The 16,131-nt window shown below is 40.1% G+C and overlaps 1 protein-coding gene across 1 annotated transcript in view; it reads right to left on the bottom strand.

Moving 5' to 3' along the window:
• The window catches only part of L3MBTL4 (L3MBTL histone methyl-lysine binding protein 4), a 350,477-nt gene that overhangs the window by 221,413 nt on the left and 112,933 nt on the right, over window positions 1–16,131 (bottom strand). Inside the window, exons 7-10 of the mRNA XM_033837582.2 lie at window positions 15,930–16,065; window positions 14,088–14,179; window positions 12,449–12,603; window positions 11,288–11,364 (exon numbers count right to left, since the gene is read on the bottom strand). Of these exons, the coding sequence (XP_033693473.1) occupies window positions 11,288–11,364; window positions 12,449–12,603; window positions 14,088–14,179; window positions 15,930–16,065 (460 nt within the window). The remainder of the gene's footprint in view (window positions 1–11,287; window positions 11,365–12,448; window positions 12,604–14,087; window positions 14,180–15,929; window positions 16,066–16,131) is intronic.

Genomic DNA, 16,131 nt, shown 5'->3' with positions numbered 1-16,131 from the left:
CCTCTGTCTGTCTCTCAATAGCTAACATGATAGAAAAACACATTGTTTATTTCGCTCCTATTTTTCTCTCAATGTCACTAACTACATAATATTTCACTGAGTAATATTCTATGACTAACATAATGACCCCTGTACGTTATGTCTTTACCATTCTTTGTTACTAGTTTCTAGCGGTACCTCACTCTTGGCAGGCCCTTAATTAGTTTTTCTCTGAACTCTCACCTTCCTTATGCCAGTAGAATCTATCTACAGGAAAGAGTACAATGCCATTTAAAATATAGTAATTCTTTGTTTGCCTAAAACAAGTTAACAGTTAATGCTGCAATTAAATAAAAGATTTATTTATACTGTTAAATTTTGCTAATGTAATTTTAGCTTTATAAATTATGAAGTAAACTTAAGTAGTTATTTGGTATCAGAACATAGCTTGCTAAATATTTCTATGTGCTCCTCAAACATCTAGAATATTTGCTAATAAGTATGTCCAGCCAACTGATTCTGGGGAATCTAAAGAAACAAACTGCTGTTATTTCTACAAAGGACATTCCATCATTCCCAAATTATCAATCATTATAGCTTTATTTCTGAAAATAAACTTGCATTTAGCATTTGTTCACAACAAGTTTGAGTGCTAGACTTCCAACTTAAAAATGTAGAACATTTAGCTCTGCTCACTTCTAAATGCCACCGAAGTATCAATAAAGGCATCTTTAAATGAACACTTATCAACAGAGAAAATACTGAATTAATTTTGATACAACACATCGTGGAATATTATGTAGGCTTTATAAAGAATTAGAACTATATAACAAATGAGTTGGAAGAGATTTGCCATGAGACATAGCTGAGCAACATAAAAAAAGATGGAAAAAGATGTACATAATATAAGCCCATTTTTATAGCACAAGCAATAATCTAAAAAAAGACATGGGTTCATGAACATACGAGTGTCTGAGTGTGCATATGTGTGTGTATATGCAATGATATGGGAATTAGCAAAATACGCATAGCATAGAATGGCTAATTGTTCATTTCCCTCTTGGGAAAATAGCTGAACTACATTTCCTTTACTCCCGTGCATTTGAATGCAGTTATGTAACAGTTCTGGCCAATGCATGTGGGTAGAAATGATTGTAACAAGCTACTTCTGAGTTTGGCGCCAAACCCCTCTCATGTGTAACCATCAGTCCTCTTTCCAATCTCAGGTCAGACAGAAAGATTCCCAAGGACCTGGGGGAGCCCCAATCCCAGAGTAATTAAATGGAACAGAACTAACCCCTATCAACCATTACTGTACTATGACAGGAGCAAGAAATCAATTCTTAATGTGTTAAGGCACTAAAATTTATGAAGTGGTTTGATATGCTAGTTAGCTCATGGTAATTAACATGGAGGGATTACCACCAATTGCTATGGGGTTGGCCAAAAAATTCGCTAGGGTTTTTGTAACATCTTACAGAAAAACCCGAACAGAGTTTTTGGCCAACCCAATACCTACTTGGGGAGAGTAACTCGGGTGGAAGGAGAAATGAACATAAAAAGAAAGTATAAATAAAATGTAGGATATACAAAAAAATTTAATAAAACTAATACAAGGACATAAAGTCACAATGACAACAGGTAAAAAGCCAAAAGCAGATGAGAACTGTCAACAAAAATTTCTGGAAGTGTGAAAAGGAAATAAGTGAATGAAAACTGATTTAACATTCAGTAACTAAGAATGAAAAACATAAATCTGTTACAGAGAAATGCCAGTAGGGAGCAAGTTAATTTACATTATAGAACCCTGGAAAGCTGATTAAAGACATGAATGCTAAGACCTGAAACCTTAAAACTCCTAGAAGAAAACATAGGCAGTAAGCTCCTTGACATTGGTCCTGGTGATGATTTTCTGGATTTGATACAAAAAGCAAAGGCAACGAAAGCAAAAATAAATGAGTGGGACTATATCAAACTAAAATGCTTATGCACAGCAAAGAAAACTATCAACAAAATGAGAAGACAACCTACTGAATGAGAGAAAATGTTTGCAAATCATTTATCTGATAAGGGGTTAATATCTAAAAATATATAAAGAACTCATACAACTCAACAGCAAAAAAACAAATTTTAAGATCTTCACAGAAAATTTGTGCCTATATTTTGAGAGATCTGGTCTTGTTCCTTTTTTTTTTCTTTCTTTTTAATGTCTGAATTTTCTAATATTGTTGTTGGAAGAAAAAAACTATAAAACTATGTGGAGAGTAATCTAGAAGTATTTACCTAATGCTTAAAAATTATTTCCAGGGACTTCCCTGGTGGCACAGTGGTTAAGAATCCGCCTGCCAATGCAGGAGACACGGGTTTGAGCCCTGGTCCGGGAAGATCCCACGTGCCGCCCACCTGAGGCGCAGAAACAATAACATAAAACAGTATGGCACCTTGTACCAAATGGCCACAGAAAGCTGTCCCGCAGTTAGCAAACTATGCACGTTAATTCTTTTTCTGCTTTGGAAGGCTTTTTGCTATTGCATTAAAATGCATTTACTGTAGAACACAATATTTACAAGAAAAGAGAGCCTTGCTAGGTCAGGAACCCAATTTATTTCCGTGGCCCATCAATTCCCAGAGCCCTGCAGACCACAAGAATCTCTGAATAAAGCGCTCCTGTAGGTCTGCTTAGTCAGTCACCTGCCCAATCAAGTAAGCAGCAATGCTAAAGAGCCTTACCCCTCCCCAGCCCCAGACCCACAGCACTGGTTAAGGCCCACGTTCCTTATTTTCACGTACAGTGAATCTCCCTAGTGGTCGTCCCAGCCTCCTTTCTAATCTGGCCTACTATTGCCAAATAAATGCTTAACCATAGTTACATCAGAGATTTGACTATAAACTCCTCACTCCAGCTTTTAAAGATCTTTCATAAAATGGCCTTGATCTACCCATCTTACTAATTCCTCATAAATATCCCAGAACTGAAGTGAAATCCATTTTGGACTCCTGCCTTCCAGAACGGTAAGATAGGAAACCTGCACTGCTTTAAGCCACAGACTTCACGGTAATTTGTTATGGGGCAGTACACCTTCAGATAATCTTCTCAGTGAAGCACGTCTTTCCCTTTCTGGCCAGGTGTTACCTCTGACTAATTTCACTGCTATCATCTATAACAATATTCATAAACTCACCAAACAGTCCCCAGTAGACTGTCAGCTCCTTGAGGTCAAGAAAGGCTGCTCACCAGCCTTTCCATCCCACCCTCCCCCGACTAAGGTCCTACATAATGATAGTAACAGATTATAAAAACTGAATAAATAAATCATGGGGAGCACAAGTCAACTAATAAATATAGAAGGAATAATGAAATTAGAAAAGCACCATTTGGCAAGTATCACATTAGTAACTAATTCATCTCATGAACATCAACAGATGCTAAAAACCAGCGGGTGACAGTTTGATGAGGAACAGAGTACTTCCATAATCTCAAGTCACTCTCCAGCAAATACATCTTAACCACAAAAGGAAAAAGAGTAATTTTCCAGTGGAGAAGCTTGCCACACACCACTGTAATCAAGTGACCGAGGTCAATGTCGACAGCAAAGGGGCCGTGAAATCGTGCACCACCTGAGCGGATGCCGTGAGAACTGAGCAATGCTTCTGGGACACTCCTCCCCAGGTGCAGAAGCCACATCCACTACATCAGACAAGCCCAAGGTGAGAAGCATGTTACAAAACAACCGGCCTGTACTCCACCAAAGTGTCAAGTTCTTAAGAGTCAAGGCCAAGACTGAAGAACCACTGCAGATTGAGGGACACTAAAGAGACATGAAAAGTAAGCACAACCTGTGAGCCTGGATTAAATCTGTTTTTCTGTTTGCTTATTTGTTTTTTTCATAAAGGACATTATTGGGTGACGGGCAAAGCGTGCATCTTGGCAACTTAATCTCAAATGTTTTGGCAAAGGAGGAGGATTTTTTTTTTTGTTATCGTGACTCTTCTGAATCTTAAAAATTATTTCATATTTTAAATAAAGTAAAAACATTTACAAATCACTAATCAGTGTGAGCCTAATGTTCTATGTCACTTCTCACCTCCTCTTCCCCCTCCCCCAACCCCTACCCTGCAGCCCAGCACGCTGCTCATAACACCGATAATTCCTAAATTTGCCAGGAACTTCCTGCCATCTTACTTTCGTGCATACTGTTCCTTCTGCAGAATATTCTCTTCCACCCCATTTCTCACATCCTTCAAAGACTAATGCAAACACGGCTTCCAATGTGAAGACACCCATGTATGAGGTTAGGATTGACCTCTCCCTCTCCTGTGTTCCTGAAAGCTTTCCTTCCATTACCATCAGAAGCCCATGTGCATCAGACCTCACGCAGGGTGGTGAAGGAGAAAGGGCAAGGGAGTTCTAGAGACCAGCTAACAAGGCGTCCTCCCAAACCCCCAGCCCGCCACGTGAGAGGTCCAGGGCCCATGACCTGACCTCTCTATACCTCAGTTCTTCAACTATGAAACTGAAACCACTGACAAAAGCTTACAAAGTTGCCATGAAAACAGATAAATGTGTGACACTGAGCAGGATCTTGGGCAGGTCCTTGCCCCCCCATGTCCTCAGCCTGCCTTTTGTTTGTGGCAAAACTCTAGGCAAAGAATAAGTTTAATCAGAGAAGTGAGAAAATGCAGAAGCAGAGGAAAACAGTTAAAGGAGACCAAATAGGGCTTCCCTGGTGGCGCAGTGGTTGAGAGTCCGCCTGCCGATGCAGGGGCCACGGGTTTGTGCCCTGGTCCGGGAGGATCCCACATGCCGCAGACCGGCTGGGCCCGTGAGCCATGGCCGCTGAGCCTGTGCGTCTGGAGCCCGTGCTCCGCAACGGGAGAGGCCACAGCGGTGAGAGGCCCGCGTACCGCAAAAAAAAAAAAAGGAGCCCAAATAATAATAGCTTAGTCATTAAGCACAGTCAAGGACCTTCAGTTCCTCCTTAAGGGCTATAGATAATATTCTGAGCCATCCCCTGTGAGCTGTTTTGCAGATACTGAAGCCCCACCAGGTGGAGGAGGATGACGACATGATGACCAAACTGAAGCTGTGACATAAGCTGCTCCGCTTCACACAATTCCGAGAACTGGCCTCAAAGAAATGGGAACAAACCTTGGAACTAAAGATTAACTGTACTTAAAACAACCAAGATGATGCTGATCAGACCACCACATGAATGATTTCAAGATGCCTGTCAGAGCTGACTGTGCTGCCCTGCTCCCTCCCTCTGCCTATACAGCCCCGAAACCCCCCTTTAAAAGCCCCTGCCCCTCAACAGCCATCAGGAGTTGGTTCTCGGACAGGAGTCCACCCTCTCCCCCGGTTGCTGGCCTCCAAAATAAAGCAAGCTTTCCTTTCCTACCAACACCTGTCTCTTGAGAATTGGCTTTTGAGCGGCGAGCAGCCAGACCTGGGTTCGCTAACAACATCATATTGGGCATTCAAGAAAAATGAGACCCAAGATGAGATTCCACTTCACAGTCACTATGATGATATAAACAAAACACAGACAGCAAGTGTGGAGGAACGTGGAGCAACTGTAACCCTCACACACTACTGATGGGTATTAAAACAGAGCAGCTCCTGTGGTGAAGAGTCAGTAAGTAATTACTCACTAACTACTCAGTAAGGCAAACGTAGAATTACTATATGACCCAGCAATTTCACTCCTAAGTATATATACCCAAAAGAACTGAAAACATGTTCAAGCAAAAACTCATACACAAATATTCACAGCAGCAGTATCTGAAAAAGTCAAAAAGTGAAAACAACCCAAATGCCCATCAACTGACGAATGAATAAACAAATTGTGGTTTATCTACACAATGAATATTATTTGAAACTAAAAAGAAACAACGTATTCATACATGCTGCACGGTGGATGAACTCTAAAATCATTATGCTGAGTGAAAGAAGCCAGACACAAAAGGCCACATATCATATGATTCTATTTACATGAAATATTCAGAAGAGGCAAGACAAAGAGTAGATTAATGGTGTCCAAATGCTGCAGGGAATGGAGGGTGGGGATAACAGCTAAGTGGCTCAGGGTTTGTTTCTGGCGTGACGGAAACTTTCTAAAATTGATCGTGGTGATGGTTACACAACTCTGTAAATATGTTAAAAAAACACACACTGAATCTTACACTTTAAATGGATGAACTGTATAGTATGTGAATTAGATCTCAATAAAGTTTTTACAAAAATATAAATAGATCCCTTCCTTCAGGGCAAGAATTGTGTTTTATTCTTACTTGGTTCTCCACCTTCTGTAAACACAGAAGTCACTGTGGAGATGATGTTTGCTGAACTGAATCTGAGTTCAGTTGACAGCAGATTTGGAGAGGATCTCAGTGCAGGACACCAACCCTCAGGGGGACGTGGTCCCGCTGTCAGTCAACAGGGTCCGCAGGGCTCCCCGTCCACCTGCCCAGACTGAGCGGGAAGCTCGTTGGGGTGGAGGCTCCTGTCGCTGACTATAGAACAGACTTTCACACATACAAGACTGTTGAAAAAACCACTGTTTTAACTGGTAAACAAGTCACTCTGAGCAATAAAGTGTACTGGAAACTTCGTATACATACAAAGCAATCAGAGTTACTTTTAAAATAGCAATACCATTCAAAAGAACTAGAAAAGAAAAAAAGGTAACTTTTAGCTAACAATCTATTAATGTCCTTTAACAGACCAATCTAATTTTTAATTGTACAGAGTTGGCTGTACGATGTACTACCTAAAACTATGCTACTAGGAGATTTTACGTCAACAAAAGGATCAGATTTACCCCTATTTGTTAGGAGGTGACTGTTAACTGGACATGGCCTGCCCATCACCAGATGAAGATCAGAACCTCACTATGAAGCCCGGCAAGCCGTCTGGACAGGGACTTTTCCTCCTCAAATGTAACATCTGTATTATCAGGGTTTTCTATGCACCTACCTAACACTTTTTTGTCATTTTGTGACTTTGACTAAGACCCCAGCAGATTGCATCTTCTGAAGGAATTTTTTAGTCCTTGTAGAAAGATACTGAGTAGAATATGTAGCACCTTGGATTGAACTTACATCAGCAAAGTAACACCTTTACAATTTATAGGTCACATGTTTCAAAAACTAATCTTTTTTCCTCTTTCTCTGAAGAAGTTCTTTTATCGGGAATCTATGAGAATGTGAGTGCACACCAGGGGTAACTGTACAGATCAGCACATGCTGTTCCACTTTCAAGAGGCTTAATCGCTCTCAGAAGTACAATTACACACACACACACACACACACACACACACGCACACACACACAAGCTATGACGAATATAGCAAATACATTTTTTCTGATATGTAATTACAACCATAAAATAAAATTTAATGTAAAAGTCTATAGGCATAAATGATGTGTAAAACACAAATTCACTTTAAGTAAAATAACTACAGCTAACAAATTGTGGAGCCAAATTACTAACAGAAACAAATCATCCAAACAATGTTAATTTCTTATCTTTTCCTATAAACTCTGAATATACAGATATAAAATCTATATGACAGATAATATATATAAAATACAATACATAACATATATGTGTATTTCAAGCAGTTCTAGCTCCAGCCTTGTCGTAGGGGAGAGAATATCTAAAGATTATGTGGGTTGGTAGGTTTTTCTTTTAAAATCTCATGTTTAATTCCCATTTGTGAACTGAGTGCACAGCATTCTATTATCCTGCCTCAGGGCTCCTTCTACCCCATGGCCTCAAGCCTTTCCTCTCTTGTGCATCTAACCAGGGACTAACAGCTCTGGTGCGCTCGTGCTTTCCCACAAACCTAGAGGTCAGCATGATCACGGCTCATCACGAGCTTTAAGCAATTTTGTTTATTGCTCAGCTTTAATTGCCTTCACCCAATTGTTACTCACAGCTCCTTTGCATATATTTTCATTACACTCCACTCTCTTGATCATACCTTGATTAAGTGGCTAATCTGCTTGAATTTTCATTTTACATTTACTTCCCAAACCAAATGGGAAGCTTCCTGGCATTCAGTGAAGGCCACTGTGCAGGGCCAACACCCTGCAGCACCATAAGAGGGAACCCCTTTCTAACATGGTTGAGTCCCCACTGAAGACGAGTAATCATATGATGGATTAAGGTTTTAAATAACCAAACTTCTTGACTTATTGTTCATCCTGTTTTTCCTTAGCACTCAGAGCAGCTTTAGATACTCTAATAGGAATAAAAACATTTTAAACGAGTAGATGACTTTGGGACTTCCCTGGTGGCACAGTGGATAAGACTCCATGCTCCCAATGCAGGCGGCCTGGGTTTGACCCTTGGTCAGGGAACTAGATCCCACATGTATGCTGCAACTAAGAGTTCGCATGCCACAACTAAGGAGCCCTGGAACCGCAACTAAGGAGCTTCCTGCCACAACTAACACCTGGTGCAACCAAATAAATAAATAAATATTTTTTTAAAGCAATGTATTAAAAAAAAAGAGTAGATGACTTTATGAGTACAGACACAAAATTCCTCAATAAAATATTAGCTAACCAAGTAGTGCAGCAACATGTAAGAAAAAATATATTTATACACACACACACACACACACACACGAGATTTATCCCAAGAAGACAAGATTGTTTCAACATATAGAAAGCAATAAATATAATAAAACCATATTAATAGAATAAAGGACGACCCTTTCATGATAAAACAACTAGGAATAGAAGAGACCTTCCTCAATCTGATAAAGGGCATCCACGAAAAGCTCACAGCAAACATCATGTTTAATGTGCAAAGACGAAGTGTTCCCCTAGGATCAGGAACAAGAAAAGCATATCTGATCCTGCCACTATTGTTCAGCATGCGCTGGGAGGTCTAGACAGAGGATTCAGGAAAGAAAGAAAATGTATTCAGATCAGAAAGGAAGACGTGAAAGTATCTTTACTTATAGATGACATAATTTTGCATATAGAAAATCCTAAGTAACACACACACACACACACACACACACACACACACACACATTAGAGCAAATAAATGAATTCAGAGTATAAGGTCATTGCACAAAAATCAATTGTATTTCTACCAAGTAGCAATGAACAATCCAAAGATAAAATTAAGAAAACAACTCCACTTACAGCATTAAAAAGAACAGACCAAAGACATGACAAGAAAACAACAGACAAATACCCCTTATGAATACAGATACAAAAGTTCTTAACAGAACTGTAGCAAACTGAACTCAACAGCACATTAGAAGGATTATACACCATGAAACAAAGGGGAAGAAAGTCCCACACAATCTTCTCAATAGATGCAGAAAAAGCACTGGACAGAATTCAACACCCTTTTATGATAAAAAACGCCTAGAAAACTAGGAGTAAAAGGGAGCTTCCTTAACATGATATGGGGCATTTATGAAAAACCCACAGCTAATATCATACTTGATAGTGAGAGACCGAAATCTTTTCACCCTAAGATTAGCAAAAAGACAAGAATGCCTACTTTTACCACTACATTCAATACTGTACTGGAAGTCCTAGCTAGCATAATCAGGCAAGACACAAAATTAAAGGCATTCAAATTAGAAATATGAATTTTTTGGAACTTTACTGTTTTGATAGACTACACAATTCTATATGAAAAAATCCCATAGCATCCACACAAAAAAACCTACTAGAGCTAATAAACAAATTCAGCAAAATTGCAGACTGTGAAATCATTTGTGTTTCTTTATGCCAGAAATAAAAAAAATTCCAAAAATAAATAAATAAAACAATTCCATTTACAACAGCATCCAAAAGAATAAAATACCAATAAATTTAACCAAGGAGGTAAAAGACCTGTACACCCAAAACTAAAAAATACTGCTGACAGAAATGAAAGAAGGTCTAAGTAAGTGAAAAGACATCCCATGTTCATGGATTAGAAAACCTAATACTGTTAAGATGGCAACACTCCCTAAAGCAGTCTACATTGAACATAACCCTTACCAAAATCCCAATAGTCATTTCTCCAGAAATGGAAAAGCCAATCCTCAAATTCATAAAGAACTGCAAGGGGCCGCAAACAGCCAAAGCAATCATGAAAAAGAAGAACAAAGTTGGAGGGTTCACATTTCCAGATTTCAAAACGGACTAAAAAGCTACAGTGGTCAAAACAGTATGGTAGGGGGCTTCCCTGGTGGCGCAGTGGTTGAGGGTCCGCCTGCCGATGCAGGGGACACGGGTTCGTGCCCCGGTCCGGGAGGATCCCACGTGTCGCGGAGCGGCTGGGCCTGTGAGCCATGGCCGCTGGGCCTGCACGTCCGGAGCCTGTGCTCCGCAGAGGGAGGGGCCGCGACAGTGAGAGGCCCGCGTACCGCAAAAAACAAAAACAAAAAACAGCATGGTACATATTAGCTAATGCAATAAGACAAGAAAAGGAAATAAACGATATATTGACTGGGAAGAAAGAAATATAACTTTGTTCACAGAGGTGTAGAATATCTAAAAACATCAACAAAAAAACTCCAAGAACCAATAAGTGATTATAACAAGGTTGCAGGATACAAGGTTAACATATAAAATTTAACTGCTTTCCTATATACCAGCAATGAACAAGTGAAATTTGAAATTAAAAACACAATACCATATACATTAGCACTCAAAATAACAGAATAGTTATAAAATCTAGCAAAATATATGTAAGATCTATATGAGAAAAACCACAAAATGTCACTGAAATAAATCAAAGAACTAAATAAATGGAGAGATATTCCATTTCTGTAATGAGAAAACAGATAAATAACAAGAAAGTCCCTATGTCAGTGTTTAGCTGAGCCACTAAGTTGGCTTGGTGAAGGGGTCTGGCAAGTCTAGGCCCTCATTATTAATTCTCACTTCTTAGGTTTCTACATTTCTTACACTTAACTCCAAAGTTAAGTATATTTAATAACCTAATGGTCAATTAATGAATTAACATTGGTAATAAGTTAAATTACATAGGTGGAAATAGCTAGTTTTAAAAGTCAGTTCACAGTGATTACACTCATTTCGTTGGATAAAAAAATAGCACTTTTTTAAAATGGCTGCCTAATATGTCTTTATAAACACAGTCCATTTGCATTATGGGGAAGGATGTGCAGATTTCAGACATCTGGGTCCCTTGATGGTCCACAGAATCTTGCACGATATTTTTATCATACACTTTGTATTGAAATGTGGTTTCCATAAACAAAAATAAGAATGGGCATTGCCACTCACACAGAGATGACTTCAAAGAGAACCCAGCCAGTCCACTCACCTTGGGGTGCTATCAGAGTTCTTCCATGCTCCTGACACCAACCAACTGGCTGAACATAAGGACTATTGACGTCACACCTGCAAAAACAGGATTCTATTTTAGATCCCATATTAACACCAGAGAAAGAATCCAAGAGTAATGTTCATTCTAGATATTAAGAGATGACATGGAAAATACTACGGCACAGCTAAAATATTTTATAGCCTAAGAGAAACAGAAGTAATTTTAGTTCTATATTTTGTAAGCTGAGTGGCCAAACTTCTCTTTTATATAAACTTCTTGAAATTTAAAAGTATTTCTTTAAAAAGGGTTTGACTAGGACCTGAACTGCCAGTGATCTCTCCAGAGAGTGAACATTTTAATAAACCCCTTCTACCACTTCTTGCTAGCAGCAAGGGAAAATATTAATAGGCCAGTCCAAATTTTAATAAGACGGACCAGACTCCACATGCCTACAATCTCCTCCCTCTCCTTTTCAGGAACCCAGACTATACTACCTAAGACACATACAGCAATTAATCCATGCTCTTCTTCTTAGTTCAAAGAAGAAAACAGCCCCCCTCCTCCCACTGTGCACATGAAGAATCACAGCCTCAGGCGGGGACTTGTCAATCATTCAGGATATGCTCTTAAGAAATGCCACAAAAATTATTTTTGCCGTGCCCTCTTCCATATTTCAGGTTTTCACCCAGAAAATCCTTTTAACTCATGCAATGTTAGTTTAATGGCATCGTGAGCATACATCTTCTCTGTTCACAGGCTTTCAAATAATTCACTCCATTCTCCCTGAATCTTCCCTTTTAAAAATATGACAGTCTGAGTCCAACATTTTTCAGGAAAAAATAATACTGCAAGTTCTTAACTTCCTCTTTACAGAAATGCTTCCCTTACAAACTAGACACAATATAGTGGACTGCCCTGAACTGGTCACATTATTTCAGATGAGGCCTCATTAGGCAACCTCTCAGAGATGAAAAAAAAACTTTCTCGGTTCTTTAATTCAACAGTTCACGAGGAAAAGAAGGTAGTGACAAGCCAGCCACTAGGTTCCTCATGTTCATTACTATAAGAACAGCAAGAACAGTGACAGTCATGGAATGAACACAAATTCTTAACGGCAAACACGAACACACAAAAATACAACGCAGATTGGTGTCTCACCAGTAATCGTAACTATCATCCCAATCGTCAAAATGCACTAGCAAGCGATCTCCAACAATATCTGCTACGGTTGCCACACATACCAAGGAAGGGTTCTTCCTGTCGACAGCCTCCAGCTTCATTCCAACCTGAAATTCCTTAGGCACTGGCCCATTCTAACACGGGGAAGAGGCACAAAGAGAAACAGGACACCAAACAGGACTGAGCCACTGTCAAAACTTCTGTCATGTTTAGCATCAGAAAAGTCTACAGGGTATCAACACTTAAACTGCAGAATGAAGCCAGCCAGTAAAAATATTCCAACAGACTGTTACCAAGTGTACATTCATAAAAAAGCAATCCCAGGAAATGAGCTTTTACTCTGTGCTTTTCTCTTTTGTTGTGCAGGTAGGTTTTATTTCCCCTTTCATCATCATTTTCCCTCTTCAGTTCATAGAATAATCTGTATTAATTTTAAAATACACTGTTTACTGAATACAGTAATATCAAATAATTTTCTCTGGTCCCCGTAGGCTTTAGATGGGTGGTATATTTCCAAATACCACTATTTGGAAAAGTTTTAAAGATATGCTCTTTAGCACTAAAATTACCACTTATACTTTGATCAAGTGTTGAAATTAGTGGCTTTCTCAACATTTAAGGAATACATGCGCTTATCCATAAATAAATCATAGTTGAAAAAAAAACCAAATGCTTTTTTTAGTACCTGCACATATTTTTTAGTATTAAAAATACTAAGGGCTATGATTTATAATAACATGACAATGATAAAGCCCCACTTTTCCTGTAGCTATGATTAGCCAGGCCTGGGATTTAGAAAATATACACACAATATCCAGGAACTAGAAGAGGGTTTTTTTCCCTACTTCTTTACTATCTATACTGGACCCTCATTTTTGGTTTCCTTTAGCACATTACTTTTCTTAAAGCATTTTCACATTTCTCTAACTCTCTTCCTTGATACGAGTCTATGAAACATGTTGAACAGTTGTAGAACACTGATTCAAGAGCAGGACACTGAAGCCTGGGGAAGGGGGCGGAGGGTGGGGACTGTCCTCAGGGGACACAGCCAGCGGTGGTGGGGCCTCCCTGGCTCCAGGCTTCCCGCCCCTCCACGGTGTGTGGCCTCACCTGGGGCCCAGAGGACGCGGGGCTGCGACTTTTTCTCTTTCTCTCCTGAACACCTGTTAGGCTGCTGGGACACAGAGGGTGAGTGTGCTCCACCCAAATCCTCACACACCCTTCGAATCTATATGAACCGTCACCCTCTTTTTCATTACACATAAATACAACTGGACCAGGTATAGTCAAAGTCCACCTGGCATATCAGCAGATCTCAAAACATCAAACTAAATTTAAATGACTAACTCACTAGAAGCAAAAAGAAACACCTTCTAAAAGGCATTTTAAATTTTAGCCAGCTTTACATGTAAATGTTTCTACTCTCTCCATCTAATTATTTAATTGTATGTTTAAAAGAAAAACAAATATGCCCATAGGAAACTGACAAATGTAGTGAGAAAAGTCATAGGAAGCTAAGGATTCTTAAAAGATTAAAATAGAACAGAATACATAGTGAATTTTAAGAAATTTAAGTTGAAGTAAAAATCTGATTTATACTATGGAAGAAAATACTTACAGAATTTCTGTTTCTGAATAATTTCTTGGGAGCATTTTGCAATTTGCAGGCCTTCAAGTAATCCATCCAAACAAATTTATCTTTTCTATAACCTAAAAAAAAAGTACGGATTATTCAAAATACCCACAAGATGTAACCATGTGCATAATAAGTGTATCAATACTATTCTTATTCAGTTTTCTGCCATAAATTCAACGTCCTTTAGCAGACACAAAAGATTTATATTAAAATCTCTAAACTGTTTCAGTGTTGTTTTAATGTATGGAATTCCAAACTGTTGAGTTTGATTTCCCACCATGCATGTCATTCCCTACAAAGTTTAAAACTCATTCAAATATGGAATCAGTACCCTGGTGGCCTGACAGGAGTCTCATCTCCTGCGTCCCTCAGGCCTCCTGAAGCAGTCACGTCCCCGAGGCCAGCCAGCGTGGGCCTGATGGTAAGCAGCCCCGGGGGAGCCAGACACTGCAGGGGCGACAGAACCGTCCCCCAGGCCACGTGGCAGTTCCAGCTTTCTGCCCTTGTCTTTACAGGCTTCCCAATAAAATGCCTGACCCTCCCGTCCATGTGCCCTAAAGCAGCTCGTGTGGGGCTGGCCCAAATAACCAGGCTCAGGAAATACTCAGATTGAGTGTCACAGAATAGACGTCAAACTCCTTGCACTGGCCTTCAAGGCCGCGGCGACACCTCTCACTTATCTCCTCCCTCCTGGCCCTTGCCTCTCCGCTCGCTCCAGCGCTCCTGTGATTACTGGTCTGCCACACCCGCTGCTGGGCTCTGACACGTGCTCCTCCCCAGGGAGCCAGCTGGCTGTCTCTGTCGTGCATCCGTCCAGGCATCTGTCAGATGTCACACCCCAGGCCTGTCTTCACCTTACTTATTGCAAGGGCAGCCCTGGGACCCCACTCAGCGCTCCACGCCTGTCACCGCTAGACACACACCTTTCTCTCTGTTTATCCTCCTTCTCCCCTCTGGAATGAAAGCCCCGTGAAGACGGAGACGGTTTCCTTTATTCACTGCTCTGTCTCCAGGGCCTGCACACAGGAAAGGCTCCACGAACACCTACCACCCACGGGGTGAATGAGTCTGGGGCCTGTTCCAACCTCCCTGAAACCCAGCAATCTCAGGGGATCCTGCTGCCAGCCTCAGGGGTGGACCCCAGAGGACACCCTGAGCTGCTTCCTAAGAGTAAAATGACTATACAGTGACTCCAGAAGTTGCTACGGTCAGCCAGGAGTCTAACACCCAAGCAGGAGACCTTATATACAAATGTGCTGGTCAAGGAAACAGGCCCACTGGCATCTCAACCTATGAATCCTCACCTCACTAGCAGACAGCAGGCAAGAAAGGTTTCAGTCATGTCTGCCAGACCCAGTTCCTCTCCCACATAACAAAAGACAAAGATGAGACTTTTAATCCCCATCAAAAGAAAACAGTGAATTTTTCACTTTCATAGTTCCCTGCGTTCCATGATTTCTGCTTGAAACAAATGATATACAGTGAATCAAGTTTCCTCTCTGTACAGCATCACTGATTAAGTGAAATATTTTATTTCAACTGTAATTTAAACATTAGTTTCTTCATTCCTTATAAAGTTTAATAGACTTTATGTGAGATAAAATGCTCTCATGAGATTTTACTTCTGCCCTATGCACCTCAGAGTATTTGACCTAAACGGTCTTGGATGTTTTTCTTTAAAGACATTTATTTATTTCTAACAGTGATATCCTTGTAGTCTTACTGCTTTTTGTGGATCAAACTTTCATTTTGAAAATCAATTCACACCAGGCTCTCTTGTTAGTATTTCCTTAAAAAGCTGACTGTCTTTTCCTCCTGACTTACCCTTAGGGATGTGTAATTCATGTTTGGTCTTTTCACACCACCCTACTGGATGAATGTCAGGGGAACCAGCATTAGTCCAAAAATCATAGCAGCTTAAATAACCGTCAAAATGAAGTCTGAGACGGTAACCACACACCTGCAAAATGGAATGTTTACAATCGTTCATTAAGAGTCATGCATTTGAAGTGTACACAAAATTAAC

Source organism: Tursiops truncatus, chromosome 13 (assembly GCF_011762595.2).
Source record: "Tursiops truncatus isolate mTurTru1 chromosome 13, mTurTru1.mat.Y, whole genome shotgun sequence".
Taxonomy (NCBI): Eukaryota; Metazoa; Chordata; class Mammalia; order Artiodactyla; family Delphinidae; genus Tursiops; species Tursiops truncatus.
Note: the sequence above shows the minus strand (reverse complement) of the source record. Positions and strands in the feature narration are given on the sequence as shown.